This window comes from Garra rufa, chromosome 20 (assembly GCF_049309525.1).
Source record: "Garra rufa chromosome 20, GarRuf1.0, whole genome shotgun sequence".
Taxonomy (NCBI): domain Eukaryota; kingdom Metazoa; phylum Chordata; class Actinopteri; order Cypriniformes; family Cyprinidae; genus Garra; species Garra rufa.
This window is the reverse complement of record NC_133380.1, coordinates 16948287-16967114: the sequence shown is the minus strand read 5'-3', so window position 1 is coordinate 16967114 and position 18828 is coordinate 16948287. Positions and strand designations below refer to the sequence as shown.

The following is an 18828-nucleotide window of genomic DNA, read 5'->3' as shown; positions in this document are numbered from 1 at the left end:
CAAATCATGGCTGATGTAATGTTAGCTTAGCTAATGCCTTCTAGTTAATAAAAAATTATGTGGTCTTTGCACAGACAGTATGCTATCATTTTGAGATTATTATAAAGATATAGTTGCTTAAGGTCTGTAAATGAAAGGATGTGTGTTGCCAGTTGTGCTCTGAAAATGAGTAACTGATTCAGTAGATATTTTGATAAAACATTTGGTAGTGGACATGTAACACATGGGGGTTTTATTAGAAAGTACAGTAGTGAGCAAGAAGAGACTGAAGCACAAGGACTGTAACGGATGTCGTTTTGAATTTGCTCGACTGGTCCTGTGGTTGCTAATCTCTCGCAGTCATTTGTCACCATTTCCCCAATACATGGCTGGCCGTCCCAGCAGATAAACTCAGAGGGGACGAAACAGAAAAAAATAGATACCCACCTGCCACTCAGAGTTTGCTAGTTAAACGTGTCAAACATCTAGTATGGACACCAATCTGTTAAGTGTGTTTTTATCAAACCCTTGATATTTGTGCATAGATGTTTTCAGCATCTAAAACTGCAAAAGTCAATTTATTAAATTTATAAACGTATTTATGCGTAGTGTGAAGATTGAACGTCTGGCAGTTTGTACCAGTTTCTAAAACAGTTTCAGAATAATGAGTCATCCCGGTGTCAGGATTAGGTCACGTCCACAGATGTTCATGGTTCCTCGTGTAAGCTGATCTGTTCCTCTCTCGTGCACATGACTAATGATCAATCATGCAATGATTTGCCCAAAGCATATGTAAGTATGCAAATAATTATGTATTTCTGGATTTGTTCCATGATGTATACTAGTTTGTTTGAAGATACAAAAAAAACATACTTTGTTAAGGCCAAAACATTGTTTTTCAATGATAAATTAATGTTTATTTAAATTTCAGTGATGCTTAAAACATTTGCCTTTTTATTTAAAAGCTCACCCTGTTCTAGGTGGTTAAAGGACAGTAAATGTGATTTCTGGTGATGCTGTGGAGGAGCTGAGAATGTTGTGAGTATGATAAGGGATCACTTTCACAGCAGTCCAAACTGAACTGTCCCAACTTAAGAGTGTAAATGCTAAGACTGTCACAGAAGAGAAAAAAAAATGTTGAATAAAGTCATTTGTGTTTTCTTTGTGCACAAAATATATTCTCATAGCTTCATAAAATTACGGTTGAACCACTGATGTCACATGGACTATTTTAACAATGTCCTTACTACCTTATTGGGCCTTGATTGTGGTAGTTGCATTGCTGTCTATGCAGGGTCAGAAAGCTCTCAGATTTCATCAAAAATATCTTACTTTATGTTCTGAAGATGAGTGAAGGTCTTAGAACGACATGAGGGTGAGTAATTAATGACAGACTTTTCATTTTTGGGTGAACTATCCCTTTAACACTTAAATCCAGCACATACTGCTAGATTTTCAGTATATCTTTGTTCATATATTCTCTGTGAGAATTTCAGTGCAGGTGCATTTATTTTGCCAGCATCTGGGCTGCGTGGGTTGGATTGCTTTATGTACACAGATATAACAGTTTTTCCGTGTGAGCTAAATTTAGAAACTGGCACAAGTGGAACCTTGGTTAAATGTTTTGTCGCCCTCCGCCACCTTTATGGAAAGTGTTTCATTTGCATGTTCATGCTCCAAAAGCAGATCAATTGTCAAAGCCTCTGCGGAGTGAATGAATGGACAATGACACTATTATTGCTTGGCTGGAATGACATGAAGCCCAAACTGTGAGCTCCAAACCGCAAGGTCTAAAACAGTTTGCAATATTTAAATACCACCACCACATTGAAAATGGTCACCTTTGATATATTAAACGTATAGCAGTGTCAGTGAGGGGTTACTTAAAGGAATAGTTCACCCAAAAATTTAATTCTGTAATTAATTTCTCATTCTCATGTCATTCCAAGCCTGTAAGACCTTCGTTCCTTTTCAGAACACAAATAAGGATATTTTTTATGAAATCCAAGAGCTTTGTGGCCCAACGGTACTACAACATTCAAGGCCAGAAAGGTCGAAGACTGACACGGAAGAGAAGAAACTGTTAAATAAAGTCATTATTATTTTCTTTGCACACAAAAAATATTCTTGTAGCCATAAATTTGTCACATTGATGTCCTTACTACCTTTCTGGGCCTTGAACGTGTTCGTTGCCTTGCTGTCTAAGCAAGGTCAGAAAGCTTTCAGATTTCATCAAAAATATCTTAAAGGGATAGTTCACCCAAAAAAGAAAATTTTATGTTTATCTGCTTACCCCCAGGGCATCCAAGATGTAGGTGACTTTGTTTCTTCAGTAGAACACAAACTGTTGTGAACGCGCTAAGGACAGTTGGACATTGCAGTGGATTAGAGGCAAAAATGATATTAATACAGAGACAGATTGTTTTGTGTGTTAAGACCTCAATGTAACGTCACGAGCAGCAGGGAATTATTATAATTTTTCTCTGTATTTGTTTTTTGACTCTCAAAGACGTGGGTCCCATTGACTGCCATTTTATGATTGACAGACTACAACGGTTTGAGTTAAAAATCTTTGTTTGTGTTCTACTGAAGAAACAAAGTCACCTACATCTTGGATTCATTGGGGGTAAGCAGATAAACATCAAATTTTCACTTTTGGGTGAGCTATCCCTTTATTTGTGTTCTGAAGAGAAATTAAGGTCTTACATGTTTGGAACGACATGAGAGTGAGTAATTAATGACATAATTATTATTTGTGGGTAAACTATCCCTTTAAACCTAACTGATAGTGCTGGAGGGGCACAAAAGACAAAAAAACATCAGTATATTACTATTGAACTTGCAATATTTCATTATTTTTTATTATTTTTAATAATAGTTTTTAAAATTTATATCTATTTTCAGCCTAAAAACATTAAAGTATAAGGAATTTATTGAACATCCTAAAAGAAGTCATAGTACTATGATTCTAGCACATACAATAAGCCATAAAGTCATGTATATTTACATTTGTCGTTATAATATAGCAGACAGTTTTAGTTTTACTGTTTTACTATTCAAACTACAAGACGGTTTCAAAATCAGTGACAAGCTGTTGCAGTGCGACTGTTATGGAGCAGCTTTAACGCATTTTTTTTTTTTTACTTAAAAAATGGAATGCATTTATGTAAGAATTGTGTTTACTATAGGTACAACGAAATGTACATGCCTCGTTATGGTCCAGTAAATGTGTTTCCTTCACACTAGTGTGGGCACCATGCCAGAGTTTGGGTGGTGGGTGTAGGGCAAAGTTGGAGAGGAGTGCAAAGTGGAAGGGGACAATAGGTGAGGAGTGTGACTGTAGGACAAGAGGGATCCTGGATTCAGAGAATATGGTCCTACATGCTCATCAGGAGGTGCCATGTGAGACATGTCAGGGTAAACCTCTGAAGCGGCGTTCTTTTTGCCTTTCTTGTTTCTGTTAGACACCTTGCGATTCCGTGTCTGTATGCCATCCTTCTTCATAGTTAAAGGCCTGTTGACCTGGGGAAAGACAGTGGCGATGTCAAGTTTGGCAATTACTTGTTTTTCCTTCGGATGAATGTAGCATGAATAAGTGGACTTACGTTGTGAAGTTTAAAATACAGGCCGCAGGCGTTGCACACAGGCTCGCCGCTGGCATTGCGTCTCCATAGTGTCGTAGTGCTTGTGTGGCAATTGGCACACTGCGTTCCAGCACGTTTGCTGACAATCTGACACAGAAGCAAAGTTTATTGTCACTAAAATGTATATAATCACCAGATAATGAAATGAAGGCATGACGATATTAAATAAAATCTAGGGTATTAAGACTTGCATGACTTTATATAACACAAATGATGTTTCTTACTGAAATATGTAGTAGAAAACCCATTAAAGATTTACATTATTTGAAAAATACACATCATTTATAAATATTTTGGACTATGGGGGGCGCCATTATTTTGATGACATCAAATGGTTGCACTTGGTGAGCTACTGGCGCTACCTGTTGCTATTTTTACTGAAACACAACTTGGAAAATGAAAAACTGATAGAGCTTACAGGTAGCGATGGATATAAGCATAGGCTTAAACCAAATGCCGTACCATTGTTTTTTCTCCACAAGGAGTTTAAACCCCCCCCCCCCCCAGATATCGAGTAAAATCCACACTGAGAAACTCAGTGGCTGCGGCGTCATGATGAGCATCGCATGTTTACATCCTGTCGGGATGGTATCTAGAGTTTCTTGTCTCTTTGTTTGTAAGCTCTTTCAGTAGCTGTGGTCTTACTAAAAGCCTCAAAGGCATCAGAGATAGAAGAGAAGAGAACAAAGATGTGGGTCTTTAGGAAGTTTTATTTGTCTACAGACATCTTCCAATTCTTTTCTACTCTTTTTATTGCTGGGAAAGCACTTAGATTGCTTCTCTTGTTGCCCTTCGACTAATAAATACAACCAAAATCTGTACAATGTGGCATTGTATCTGTATTTTATTTTCAGAGTTGTCTTGTGGTAAAATTATCAACATGTAGCGGCAGTAGCTCACCAAGTACAACTATTTAAAGTCACTGAAATAATGGTCATACTTCAAAATATGTACTTATTTTAGTAAGAAACATAAATTATGTTATATTAATCCATACAAGTCTTAATACCCAGGGTTTATTGTTGTACATACCAGTCTCTTTTTTGGTCTGATGAGGGGTCTGTTCTGGCCATTCATTTTATGGTACAGTCCGCAAGCATTACAGAGGTAGTGGCCCGTCCCATCTCGACGCCACAGAGGGGTGGCAGTGGCACCACAATTCACACATTCACGTGCCTCTGTAAAATTCAGAAATACTTATAATCATGCGCGACTATAAATTTATCAATAAAACCCAGAGGAGATTTACATACCTGGTGGCGAAAGTCTCATCTTGTTGCGAAGTTTGGGCGAGTATGATGAAGGGCTCATCCAGGGTCCCCCGGTAGAATAGAGTGCAGCTGAACTATAGTCCTGTGACGTGGTCATGTATGATCCGTATGGACTCAGCATGTGCGGAGAAGGACCGTACACACCTCCAGAGGCTGAGCTCAGATTGAGAAAGCTACTTCCACCCATGGGACTCAGGCGCTCGGCTTTCAGGACTTCCTGGAGCCTAGGGCTTTCCTTCCCATCACGACTCGGGGAAGGAAAGCCCTCTTTGGGGGAGGTGAAAGATGGGGTAGCACTGTTTGGGTAGATGGATGTGGAGGTGTGAGAGTGAAGAGGCGTCTTTGTGAATGGGCTGCTTGCCCAGACAGTGGATGTGGGGTTGTATGAAGAGTTTAGAGAGTGACCAGCAGAGTTGTCCAGCCACTGGATGTTTCCCAGAATTGATGGAGAGGAGTAAACTTGGCGAACTGTTTCAAAGGAATTAAAAAATTAACACATTTTGACTGTAGTTTACCACAATAATAAGTTTTTAACTGCTGCTCATGCAGTGACAGTGGAACAACATTGGACCCCATTGACTCATGAAAAAAAAACAAAAACATTGAGACGTGTTCCGCAGAAGGCCATAAAGGTTATTTTCCTGGCATCAGTGGTTCTATGAAGAACCTTGAACATCCATGGAACCTTTCAAATTCAGAAAAGGTTCTTTATAGTCGAAAAATGTTTTAAATGTTCTTCAAAATGGTTATTTTAGGAACTGTTCACTGAAAGGTTCTTTGGGGAACCAAAAACTATCCCTTTACATTTTAATAAATAAATGTTCTTCATTGGCTATGGTTCAGTGAAGAACTTTTAATATCTGTGGAGCCTTTTCATTGCACAAAGCTTCTTCAGACTCTTAAAATTGTCCTACTGTTCATTCAAAGGTTCTTTGAAGAACCTAAAATGTTTTTATATGGCAACACTGCAGAAAAGATTCTTTATAGTCAAAAAAAAGTTTTGTAGATTTTTAAAATGTTCTTCAGAATGGTTCTTTTAAGAAAAGTTTACTGAAAGGTTCTTTGGGGAACCAAAAATGGTTCTTCTATGGCATCACTGCAAAAACATCCTTTTGGAACCTATATTTTTAAGGTTTGAAACAAAGTTAGGGTGAGTAAATGATGACAGAGTTTCTTTCCCTTTAAGTTCTTATAAAAAAAGTTTCTTCATTGGCATCTAGGGTTCTTTGAAGAACCTTTAATATCTATGGAGCCTTTTCATTGTACAAAGCTTCTTCAGAGTCTCAAAATTGTTCTGTTCATTGAAAGGTTCTTTGGGGAACCTATAATACTTCTATGGCATCACTGCGAAAACCCGTATTTGGAACACTTTTTTATTTTGAAGGAATGAAAGGTGGTCAAACAATGGTTGCATGTCTTCAGACAACTCCTACTGTTCTTTTATTATATTTGCAATATATTTGTGATGCTAGTGATGCAGAAACTGCATATTTTTGACGTTAACAATCTTTTCAGTGAGGAACTCACCTGGACTGTGTCTGTAAGATGACGAGGCTCGGCTCTGTCCGCTAGTGGAATAATATAAATCAGTCTCAGAGCTAGAGTAGAAAGGCTCATCATCTTCACTGGGTGGCAGTAAACCAGGCTCTGTGGTGTAGTTTGCCAGTGGGTCTGGACTGATCAGGCTGGGGGACACCCAACGAGACTGCTCAGATGAGTTCTCCATCTTTCATATGGGAAAATAATGTTCAGACATTTTTAATTGATGATTGGACAACACTAAATTCTATACAAAGACTTTTCTCAATCCTTATAGCTGAGCAACTGTTATCAACAAGGATGGGAGGGCTAACAAAGAGCTTGACAGGTATTGTAGACCTTCTTGGCCCACACAAAACTTTATTAAGGTATCTAGACAGTACGGCCTGTCACACTTCCCTTTAAAAGGTCCTCATTTGACTGTGACAAAAAGTCAGCACTAAAAATAAATCAGCATGTCTGAATTTCTCACAGGCATTCATAACAGTTAGCATTAGCTCACAACAACATTTACTCCCTTAGGGGAATTGACTATTAAAAGATTAACCGAAAGACCAGTATTGACTTTGAAAAACAGAATAACTGTTGAGTAAAATCGGTATTGATTATATATTTGTCCTGAATTTTTTTTTCTCATTTTATTACATTTAAAAATGTTAAAGCTTTAAATAAAGTTAAGCCCAGAAAGTGGCAAAAAATTGGTTGCAAAAAAAAAAAAAAAAACATTACATTGATAAAGAAAAGCCTTTCTACTTTAACTTTTACTGGCACTTTATGTATTCCGGTCATTATGTGTTTTATTTATTCAGTTATTTAATTTATTTATTGACTTGAATTTAACCCTCAGATATTATAACTTAAAGTTTAACAGAATATATTCACCTAACCATATTTGACAAATGGATGTAATTACCGTAAATAATGTTGAAACATTTTTTTTGTCATTTCCCTCAATCTATCATATCACATGCTGAACAAAAAAAAACAATCTAGTTGAGTGATTATGAATTGCATCAAATATTCTCCTGATAACAGTGGCTTATCATTATTAGTCTACTGTATATAATAATTGCACATATTGAAAGTGTCAGATAAAATTCAGGCCATTTTGTGCATAACAGCATAATGCTGTGCAATCAATGGAACAATGTTCAACAAAATTTAAATCCAAGGCGTGAATGACCTGTTTTACCCGTGAAGGCACTTACAGTTACGTGTACATTGGAAATTCAGAAATATATTAATTTCATATTAAAACCATTAAAAATGTTAGATATTAAATGTATTTTTAATAACAGCGGTATTATGTTTATATATATTTTATGTTAATATAAATCAATTATGAACACAGGAAGAAAGTAGAAACACAGTCAGAATGATATTACAATACAGTTATAAAGTAATGAAATAGAGAAAAACACAATTGGAATATTTTTACTTAACATTTACCTAAAAAGTAGCATCTGATTCTGGCCAAATTTATTAATTAATGTTGCAGTCTAGTGTCTTAAATCGCCAATTATAATTGCACATTAATATTTAAACAAGTCAATAAAACTTTCATAGTATATGTTTAATTGGTTTATATGTTAATTGATAGATTAAATTGGTTTATTCTAAGGCTGTCTGAACACTAAGATCTATAGTATAACAAAATATGACGTAAAATAGTTTTATGAGTATAAAGCCAGGTAATGTGTTGCGAGACACTTTTACTGGCACAGTATGGAAGAACTTACCTACAAGTGATGTATTGATTATCTCGTTTATTAGGTGAGTAGATTCACGCTGCTACACAGATCATGGAGGACGGCTGGAGAATGAGAGTGTGCTGGTCCTTTGCTCGCTTGCTTATCTCCCTCCGTCTTTGGGAACTAGTAACTTCATTTGAAATGGTAGGGCACCAATGGGTGGGGTTGGGGTACTTTTTTGGACACTCCTACCATCGACCATGCTTAGAGTTTTGAATATTATATGGCAGATCTCTGGCTGACACAGCAACTAAGTATTGATCAGTTTAACAATGGTGGTTTGTATAAATATTCTTGACCATTATGATTGACATGATTTGAAATGTTAATTTAGATATCACAAACAACTTTCAATCAGTTATTAAGCTTTTTGGTTCACAAAAACATTTACGATTTTAGCAAGGCAGCTGTTAAATGATTAACTGTACACCAATTTGAATTTATTTAATATACAATATACAGTAGACACATTTGAATTGGATCAAAAAAGTTCAAAATCAAAGTTGTCGTAAGAGAAGAACGGGTATTGCATTGGTTTTAGGACAACTTTGATGAAAGGTTTTGATCCACAATATTTGACTACTATATATTTTTGTAAATATCCAACTAGAATAACATTTAAAAAGTGTCTACTACAAATCAGAAGTTATATAAAATGACAGATAAAGAGGCAAATCCAACAGTTCATCATCTGCGAAAATCCCAATGAGAATATGAGTTTACAACAACCATAAACTTATCATTCATATGACTCAAGCATGATAAAGCTGCACTGTTGTGAAAAATCAGAGTGTATAAGTTTTCAATGTCACATACGCAATAAATAAAGGACTAAAAGAGTGCAGAGTAGTAACTATTAGGGACTATTCCGAATGGAAACGGTGACTGTGAACAAAGCAAATGAAAATGCAAAAGCACTTTTCCCTGGTGCAGCTTAGCAAAGAACAGTAATGCAAATAAACTCAAATGCTGCAATCATGGTCAGAGATACGGACACAGAACGGCCTGCCTGAGCACAGGACTTAGACTGTCACTGTCATTTGACAGTCAAAACACTTTCAACTTCCCTCCACCATTGTGCATTTATAATTTTCAGGGAAACTGGGATGAGATCCAGAGAAGCAAATCCTCCAACAAGGGCCAGGTTATTGATTTACATAAGGCCCCATTTTAGAACTTCAGCATGTAGGCCAATACATTGTTAGATTAGGACAGTTCCTCCAAAATTTGATTTACTCACCTTCATGTCGTTCCAAACTGTGTGACCTTTTTACCTCATTGGAAGACAAAGAGAGTTGTTTTCCATTTAATGAAAGTGGATGGTGACTGTAGGGCTGACAAGCTGCAAAAAACATAAGAAATCATCAAATTTTGCTTTAAACATTCTGTTTAAAAAAGACATGATGGTAAATGAATTCTAAGTTAACTAGCATTTTAGAAACAAACCAGTTAATACAACATGACTTCATTTCTGTCTTGAACATGTTGTGAAGTTACAGTATTTGTGGTGATAAGGCAACATCTATTGTCCTTAAAAATGAAATCATCCACTATTGTATTGAGGGAAAATATTTAGAATATAAAATGCTTGTAAGAACTTGGATCTTTTTTTTTTTTTTACAAAAAAGTAGACTGTCAAACAGAAAGAACTCTCTGAAGAGAGAGAGAGAGAGGCAGTATTGAGGGATGTGGCTGGTGGCTGTGTGTGTGCTGGCTGCTGAACTGTGATAAGAGGTTATCAAGATTGGAGTGGTAGGCTGGGGAATCGTAAGACCAGCCATGACACTTCATGAGCAAACTCACAGGAACAGTCTTTTTCACACACACTTATAACATAACACATTTACTTTAACTAAATAACGACCTGCTTTAGATATCTAGCATTTCTATATGAAGCTAATTAATGTGACATAGAACAACCAAGCACAAATCAATGAATATGCTTCTCATTTTTAATGAACATACATACATCAGAAAAAGAAGAAGAAAAATCCTATTATAATAATATGAGGAATTTTCAGCATCATTACTCCAGTATTAAGTGTCACATGATCCTTCAGAAATTATTCTAATATGCTGATTTATTATCAATATTGGAAAAAGTTGTGCTGCATAATATTTTTTTGGAACCTGTAATACTTTTTTCAGGATTCTTTAATGAATTAAAAGTTCAAAAGAACAGCATTTTTATTTAAAATAGAAGTCTATATACACAAGTTTGGGGTCAGTAAGTTTTTATTCTTTCTTTTTTTGAAACAAAAAATAATACTTTTATTCTGCAAGGATGTGTTTAATTGTGATGCGTTAAAAGTCATAGCAAAGACTTGCCAAAGAATTCTGAAAAAAGTTTCACAGATTCCAAAAAAACTCTTGCAAACATAGATCATTCTAATAATAAATCAGCATATTAGAATGATTTCTGAAGGATTATGTGACACTTAAGACTGGAGGAATAGCTGATGAAAATTCAGCATTGCATCACAGGAATAAATTATATTTTAAAGTATATTAAAATAGAAACCATTATTTTATACTGTAATAACATTTTGCAATAATACAGTTTTTTTTCTGTATTTCTTCTATTCACAAACTTTTAAATGGCAGTGTGTATACAGTTGAAGTCAAAAGTTTACATACACCTTGCTGAATCTGCAAAATGTTAATTATTTTACCAAAATCATACAAAATGCATGTTATTTTTATTTAGTACTGACCTGAATAAGATATTTCACATAAAATACATTTACATATATATAAAATAATAGGTGAATTTATAAAAATGGCCCGTTCAAAAGTTTACATTTGCTTGATTTCTAATACTGTGTTGTTACTTGAATGATCCACAGCTGTTTTTTTTTTTTTTTTTTTTGAGTGATAGTTGTTCTTGAGTTACTTGTTTGTCCTGAACAGTTAAACTGCCTGCTGTTCTTCAGAAAACTCCTTCAGGTCCCACAAATTCTTTGGTTTTTTAGCATTTTTGTGTATTTTAAACCCTTTCCAACAATGACTATGATTATAAGATCCATCTTTTTACACTGAAGACAACCGAGGGACTCATATGCAACTATTACAGAAGGTTCAAACGCTCACTGATGCTCCAGAAGGAAACACAATGCATTAAGAACCGGGGGTGAAAACTTTTTAAATTTGAAGATCAGGGTAAATTTCATTGATTTTGTCTTCTGGATATAAGTATCTGTAGGGCAGTACGAAATGAAAATATATACATGCTAAAAAATATGATATTTAGGCAAAATAAGAAAAATTTACACACCTTCATTCTGTTTACACCCCTGGCTCTTAATGCATTATTTTTCCTTCTAAAACATCAGTGAGCATTTGAACCTTCTGTAATACTTGCATATGAGTCCCTCAGTTGTCCTCAGTGTGAAAAGATGGATCTCAAAATCATACAGTCATTGTTGGAAAGGGTTCAAACAAATATGCTGAAAAACCACAGAATTTGTGAGACCTGAAGGATTTTTCTGAAGAACAGCAGGCAGTTTAACTGTTCAGGACAAACAAGGGACTCATGAACAACTATCACTAAAAAAAGGTAACAACACAGTCTTAAGAATCAAGTGTATGTAATTTTTTTAAATGGGGTCATTTTTATAAATTCAACTATTATTTTCTCTTAACTTTTGTAAAATATGTAAACGTATTTTATGTGAAATATCTCATTCAGGTCAACACTAAATTAAAAAAATCTTATTTTGGTCAAATAATTAACATTTTGCAGATTCTGCTAGGCCTATATGTAAACTTTCGACTTAAACTGTATGTGCATGCAACACACTCTTGTTTTGAGTGTTTGCAATCCGGGGTTTTGTTTAGGGGGAATGTGACTGACAACACTGACAGTGCACTTCTGTTAGTGCAATGATATCCATTCCTGAAACCAGGAAGTCCTCAGATCCAGGTGCAGAATACACAATGCCCGTGTGAATCCATAAAGATGTTTCAGTTGGGGAGTGACACAAGATGCCTTGGGAACAGTTACTGGTCAGGGTGGTGTGGGGGTCAAAGCAGAAAGACCAGGGGGTTGGGGGTAGTTGTGGGTTCTTGGGGCAGCGCTCCAGTTCCAAGGAAAGAAACTTCCATGAAAGCAGGCCCTTATCTCTGCCTCACACAGCCAGCTGAGTGGCTCCGTGTCATGAGGGTACAGCTCAAAAGGACCGCCTCTTTCTCTCTCTGCCTCGACTTCTTATTTTTATTTATATCCAAAGTTCAAATAAATTTGTTTCAGGTCATCCACATATGTAAGTGCTATTGCCAATAAGTAGCTTCATTCCCAAATAATTACATATCTCATCCTCAAGACCGTAAAATCATTTCTAGTCAAAAGTCTTATCCCAAAGATAAGTCAGAGTGAGAGGACACAGAATACTTCTTGTCTATGGGTTGCAGACTGTAAAAGGATATATCGCACTGAAATAATTTCCAGTCTGTTCCTCCTCCACACCACTTCATCCACAATATATTTAAGAATAAAGCTGTTAATTCATGACGTCAATTTGTAGGCTAATGCAGGAGGCTATTCACCATCCATTCCCATGGGGAATTTCTCATTTGTTTTTAGAATAGTGGTTTTCATGAATAACAAGAAACAAAACCACCATAGTGGTTGTCTGATTCTTCAAGCATGTTAAACTTAGTTGCAGTAAATTGCTAACAATGTTTGAAAGTTTGAGGCCATTTTTTGAGAGAAGTCTGCGTTTATTTGATCAAAATACAGTATAAACAGTATATTGTTAATTTTCTGTTTTAAAACATTATAAAATGTAATTTATTCCTGTGAGGGCAAAGCTGAATTTTTACACCAGTCTTCAGTGTCATATGATCCTTCAGAAATAATTTTAATATGCTGATTTTCTGTTAAGAAACATATAAATGTTGAGTTAAAACAGTTTTTTTTTTTTTTTAAATAGAAATATTTTGTAACCTCATCAATGTCTTTACTGTCACTTTTGTCAATTTACTGCATCCTTGCTAAATGAAAGTATGAATTTCTTTAAGAACAAACTTTTGAAAGTGTACACTTTTAACTCATGACTAACTTTTTTACTCATGAATCTATAACCACTATTTAAAAAAAAACCCATATTAGAAATCCATGGATGGATTCTCTCAGAGATACAGACTACTTAGGATATGTATCACATGAATATAATTCATAGAGAGAGTGACAAATGGCACGTAAGACAGTAAGAGGTGAAATTCTACATTTTCAAAGAGGATGTGTACCTGACCTCAAAGCCACAGCTCCCATAAGTAATAGTGTGACTCAAAGGTACCAGCTAAGTTTGTCTATGTATTTGTAAGGTAGGTTAGTCGAAACCACGTTTCAGTTGTGGAGAACTGGTCTCAATATTCACTGTTACAACTTACAGTTTTGGCCTCCACACCCTTAACTGACACAGAACAAGACACCTCCCATGTGAGGACCTCTGACACAGCGGCTTCTGCCAAGTGTTTGCCTCTATATTTTGTATTTTGAAGCCAAATGAATGATGACAAGCTAGCCTTACCAAACAGTACTGTGTCAGTACCATGGTACAGTAAACGGTATTGTACTTTTATACTTTTATATACAGTCAAACCAAAAATTATTCAGACATCAGATATTTTTTTAATTATAAGACACTCATGTGTTGTTGTCAAATTGTATTACCATTTTCTAAACTATAGCGAATAAACTGATAATGAAGGTGTCTGAAAATTTTTTGATTTGACTAGTTGTGATTATCCAGAAGAATTTGTTTTGACACAGTTTAACTCTGAGTTCTTGTCATGTTTTATTACTATTTTCTATAGCAAATAAACTGTGATAATGTGAGAAATGTTGAAAGTTTCTGAATAAATTTTGGTTTAACTGTATAATAAGGTACTTTTTTATATATATATTTCTATATATAATATGGTAGTGAATTATTATTAAATGTAGCGTATTCTATAAGGTAGGTAGGCTACTCCAAGGTATTTCAAAGAGTAGTGTATATTACGATCAAACATCAGTAAAAGCTGACTAGAGTATATCTAAAATATTCTTAAAAGATATGTCAAAACAAAAAAGTGAAAATGTGTGTTTGAGTGTTTCACCTTAATTATTTCGACCTAGAAAACGACGAACACTGCAGCCACTTCTGAGGTAATTTTCACTAAAGTCAATTAGAAGCAAGATGGCGCCAGTTCCGTTAGTATAAAACAAAAGACCGCGAGTCTGGAATGTAAAAATAGCGCGATTTTTTTAAAACCTGGAAGGAGCGTTTAATGTGGATGACAGCGAATATCTAACGGCTGGATTGCGTAATTGACCAAACTGTAGTAGCCTATATTTATAATTTACTATTAACCTTGATAAATAAATGCTGTGAAAGCTTTTCTTTGTTAATTCATGATGCAGATACATTCGATAATGCATAACTAAACTTTCTAAACCATCATTTTTCACTTCAAAAATGAAGAGCAATGCTATATGTGACCCTGGACCACAAAACCATCATAAGGGTCAGTTTTTTTTTATTAAGATGTATACACTATATGAATAAATACACGTTCCATTGATGTAATGTTTGTTAGGATAGGACAATATTTGGCCAAGTTACAACTATTTGAAAATCTGGAATCCAAGGGTGCAAAAACAAAAAATATTGAGAACATTTCCTTTAAAGTTGCCCAAATTAAGTTCTTAGTATTGTATATTACAAATCAAAAATTAAGTTTTAATATATTTACGGTAGAACATTTACAAAATATCTTAATGGCACATGATCTTTACTTAATATCCTGTTTTTGGCGTAAAATAAAAAACTGATAATTTTGACCCATACAGTGTGTTTTTGGCTATTGCTACAAATGTACCAGTGCTACTTAAGACTGGTTTTGTGGTCCAGGGTCACATATGTGAATGTGTGTTTTTTTTTTTTTTTTTTCAAATACCAAATCATCGGATTTAAAACTGCCCAACAGTTGCAATACGCCTAACATTTTTGTTCTTACACCACCTGTTTAGTTTAGCAAGGCGTTTGTTTACCTTACACTGCTAAGGTGGTTAAACATTACCTATTTTGCCATGCTTTCTTATGGATCCGTGATACGAACAGGACATTACAGTCTGAAATGCAGAATGAAGAAGTGTTGACTGAGACGAGTTCCTTCATGACCTCCTTTCATTGAAGACAGCTTTGGTTATTTTTATCATGACAGAGTGGAGCACACCACACCTGAAAGCCATTCTTATCGGAAACTCTGGGTGAGTGTCTGTCTTAGAAAGCTTTGATGGTAAACCTACTAGTGAAGCATGTACATTTGATGTCAAAAGTTTACATACACCTTGCAGAATCTGCAAAATGTTATTTTACCAAAATAAGAGGGGTAATACAAAATGCATGTTATTTTTTATTTAGTACTGACCTGAATAAGATATTTTACATTAAAGGCGTTTACATATAGTTCATGAGAGAAAATAATTGTTGAATTTATAAAAAATGACCCCATTCAAAAGTTTACATGCACTTGTTGTTGCCTGAATGATCCACAGCTGTTTTGTTTAGTTTAGTGATAGTTGTTCACGAGTCCCTTTGTCCTGCACAGTTAAACTGCCTGATGTTCTTCAGAAAAAAACATTCAGGTCCAACAAATTATTTGGTTTCTCAGCATTTTTGTGTGACCATTTTTGTGTGACTTCATCCAGTTCAAAAGTTTACACCCCTGGCTCGTAATGCATTGTTTTTCCTTCTGAAGCATCAGTGAGTGGATGAACCTTCTGTAATAGTTGCATATGAGTCCCTCAGTTGTCATCAGTGTGAAAAGATCTCAAAATCATACAGTCATTGTTGTAAAGGGTTCAAATACACAAAAATGCTGGATTTTCCTGCAAAACAGTGGGCAGTTCTCATAAACAACTATCACGAAACAAAAAAACACAGCTGTGGATCATTCAGGTAACAACACAGTATTAAGAATCAAGTGTATGTAAACTTTTGAACGGGGTCATTTTTATAAATTCAATTCTTATTTTCTCTTGTGGACTATATGAAACATCTTTTATGTGAAATACCTTATTCAGGTCAGTACTAAATACATAATAACATGCATTTTGTATGATCCCTCTTATTTTGGTAAAATAATTAACATTTTGCAGATTCTGCGATGTTTATGTAAACTTTTGACCTTAACTGTACATGTAGACCCACATGCAATTCACATAAACAATATGAATGAACAACTTTTTCAGTATCCCATTCTAGTCCAGAATAGCTCATTTTGAACAACAAAGAACAACAAAGACATTAATGCTACCATTCAAACGTTTGGTATGACTATGACTGTGGTATCACTATTACTCTAATTTTGATGTTTCTGAAAAAGAGTGTGATAGTTTTATTCACCAAGGTTGCATAATATTGATTTAAGAATACTGTAAATACATTTAAATGACTTTTTAATAGAGTAATGGCTGCTGAAAATAGAGCTTGGCTATCTTAAATAAATGTTAATGTTAAAAAAAAAAAAAAAAAAAAAACGTTTTTGTAATTTAACTTGTTTTTTTTTTTCATTGTATTTTTGGTCAATTAAATGCTAAATTTGGTTTTAAGTGATTAAAAACATGGAATACCAGCATATGTGACCCAAAAACACCAATATACTGTTAAACAAAAATAAGGAAGTGCAGACAGAAACTAAAAGCAGTGTTACTCTCTAAACATGAAAAACCTCAACAGCTGCTTGTGGTTCTAAAAAGTTTGGCTTATTTACGGAGAAAGCTTATACTGTAACTCAATTTTAATGCCATGTAGGTAGTTAATAGTAAAATATACCAGTTAATTCTCTGATCATTTAGTTTTCCCTGTTGCTTTTTGTTTGAACAGAGTGGGAAAATCTTCATTTATGACCCGGTTTGTCGACCATCGCTTTACAAATTTGTATCGTGCCACAGTTGGAGTAGATTTCCTTACTAAAGAAATCACTATTGATAAAAGATCAGTGATTCTTCAGGTGAGATACATTCACATTCATCTGTTAAACCCACAGTTTTTAAAAATAAAAGCCAACTTAGGAAATCATTCAGTTTCAAACATTTTTAATTACAATAACACTGGTTACACCTCAAGCTGACCGAATAGGGCTCTACAAACTGTGTCATGCAATACTCAGCTGTTTTTGCACCAGATCTGGGACACTGCAGGAACAGAGAGGTTTCACTCCCTGGGTACCGCACTATATCGTGGAGCTCATTGCTGCCTCCTAGTGTTTGATGTTACCTCATCTATATCCTTTGATGCACTGGAAGTCTGGAAGAAAGAGTTCCTGGTGCAGGCATGTCCTTCAGACCCCTCTGGATTCCCTTTCATAGTGCTCGGCAATAAAATTGACCTGGATTATCGAGAGGTTAGTCAATTACTAGCTATATGTTCCAGTGACTTATTCTTCAGCTTATAACTGATAGCATGATTTAATTGACAGGTGTCAACAAAGCAAGCCCAGCAATGGTGCAGTGAAATCGGAGCTGAATATTTTGAATGTAGTGCCAAGGAAGATATTGGTGTGGACTCGACGTTTCACAGCGCGGCACGAGCGGCCCTGCAGTATGTGAGTTCAAGCAGTCTGTATAAACTAGACTAAATATGGACATATAACAAATATTTTTTAGTTTTTGATGAAAGACACTAGTTAGGCCTAACTAAACATTTAATACTAAGCTTAACCAAAAAAGCTGCAGTGTTATGTTATAGTTTGTGTCGCCTTCTCTACAGCTCAAAATACACCATGTGGAAAATGGAGAAGCCATCCAGATGATACAGAAACAACAGGAGAAGAAGCCAAATAAAAAATGCAGTTGTTGAAGCAAGGACAAACTCCTGTGCTACTGTTCAGTGTTAAGGCCCGTTCACACCAAAGATTATAATTATTATGATACAGTATACAGTTGAGGTCAAAAGTTTACATACAACTTGCAGAATCTGTAAAATGGTAATTATTTGACCAAAATAAAAGGGATCATACAAAATGCATGTTATTTTTTATTACTGATCTGAATATGATATTTCACATTGACGTTTACATATAGTCCACAAGAGAAAATAATAGCTGAATTTATAAAAATGACCCTGTTTAAAAGTTTTCATACACTTGATCCTTATACTGTGTTTTTACCTTAATGATACACAGATGTTTTTTATGTTTGTTTGTTTGTTGATAGTTGTTCTTGAGCCCCTCGTTTGTCCTGAACAGTTAAACTGTCCGCTGTTCCTCAGAATCCTTCAGTTTTTTTAGCATTTTTGTGTATTTTAACCATTTCCTGTATGTTTGAGATCCATCTTTTTACACCGAAGATAACTGAGGGACTCTTATGAAACTTACAGAAGGTTCAAACACTCACTGATGCTCCAGGACTCATGATGCATTGAATTTAAATTGTTTTCTGGTAAACATATATCTTTTGTAGATTCTGAAGGGCAGTACTATATATATATATATATATATATATATATATATATATATAGGCAAAATAAAAACATTGTTCTGTTCAAAAGTTTTTACCCCCTAACTCTTAATACATGGTTTTTCCTTCTGAAGCTTCAGTGAGCATTTCTAATAGTTGCATATGAGTCCCTCTGTTGTCCACAGTGCAAAAAGATG

At 35.1% G+C, this 18828-nt stretch overlaps 2 protein-coding genes across 4 annotated transcripts; one reads left to right on the top strand and one right to left on the bottom strand.

Annotated features, from left to right (window-relative positions):
• Positions 1-2886: 2886 nt before the first annotated feature.
• Positions 2887-8296, bottom strand: gata1a (GATA binding protein 1a). The gene is made up of 6 exons (XM_073826049.1): positions 8173-8296; positions 6422-6620; positions 4877-5362; positions 4656-4801; positions 3585-3710; positions 2887-3501 (listed from the first exon to the last, which is right to left on the bottom strand). The coding sequence occupies exons 2-6, from the start codon at positions 6618-6620 to the stop codon at positions 3217-3219; spliced, it is 1242 nt and encodes a 413-aa protein (XP_073682150.1). The 5' UTR covers positions 8173-8296; the 3' UTR covers positions 2887-3216.
• A 6978-nt stretch (positions 8297-15274) lies between these two features.
• On the top strand, positions 15275-18198 carry LOC141294046 (ras-related protein Rab-7a). 3 transcript variants are annotated; one of them, XM_073826126.1, is made up of 5 exons: positions 15275-15439; positions 17058-17184; positions 17359-17577; positions 17653-17778; positions 17943-18198. In XM_073826126.1, the coding sequence occupies exons 1-5, from the start codon at positions 15387-15389 to the stop codon at positions 18030-18032; spliced, it is 615 nt and encodes a 204-aa protein (XP_073682227.1). In that variant the 5' UTR covers positions 15275-15386; the 3' UTR covers positions 18033-18198. The 3 variants fall into 3 exon arrangements, with proteins under 3 accessions (XP_073682227.1, XP_073682228.1, XP_073682226.1); XM_073826127.1 differs by having other exon boundaries at positions 17344-17577; positions 17653-17774; XM_073826125.1 differs by having other exon boundaries at positions 17344-17577.
• Positions 18199-18828: the final 630 nt, after the last annotated feature.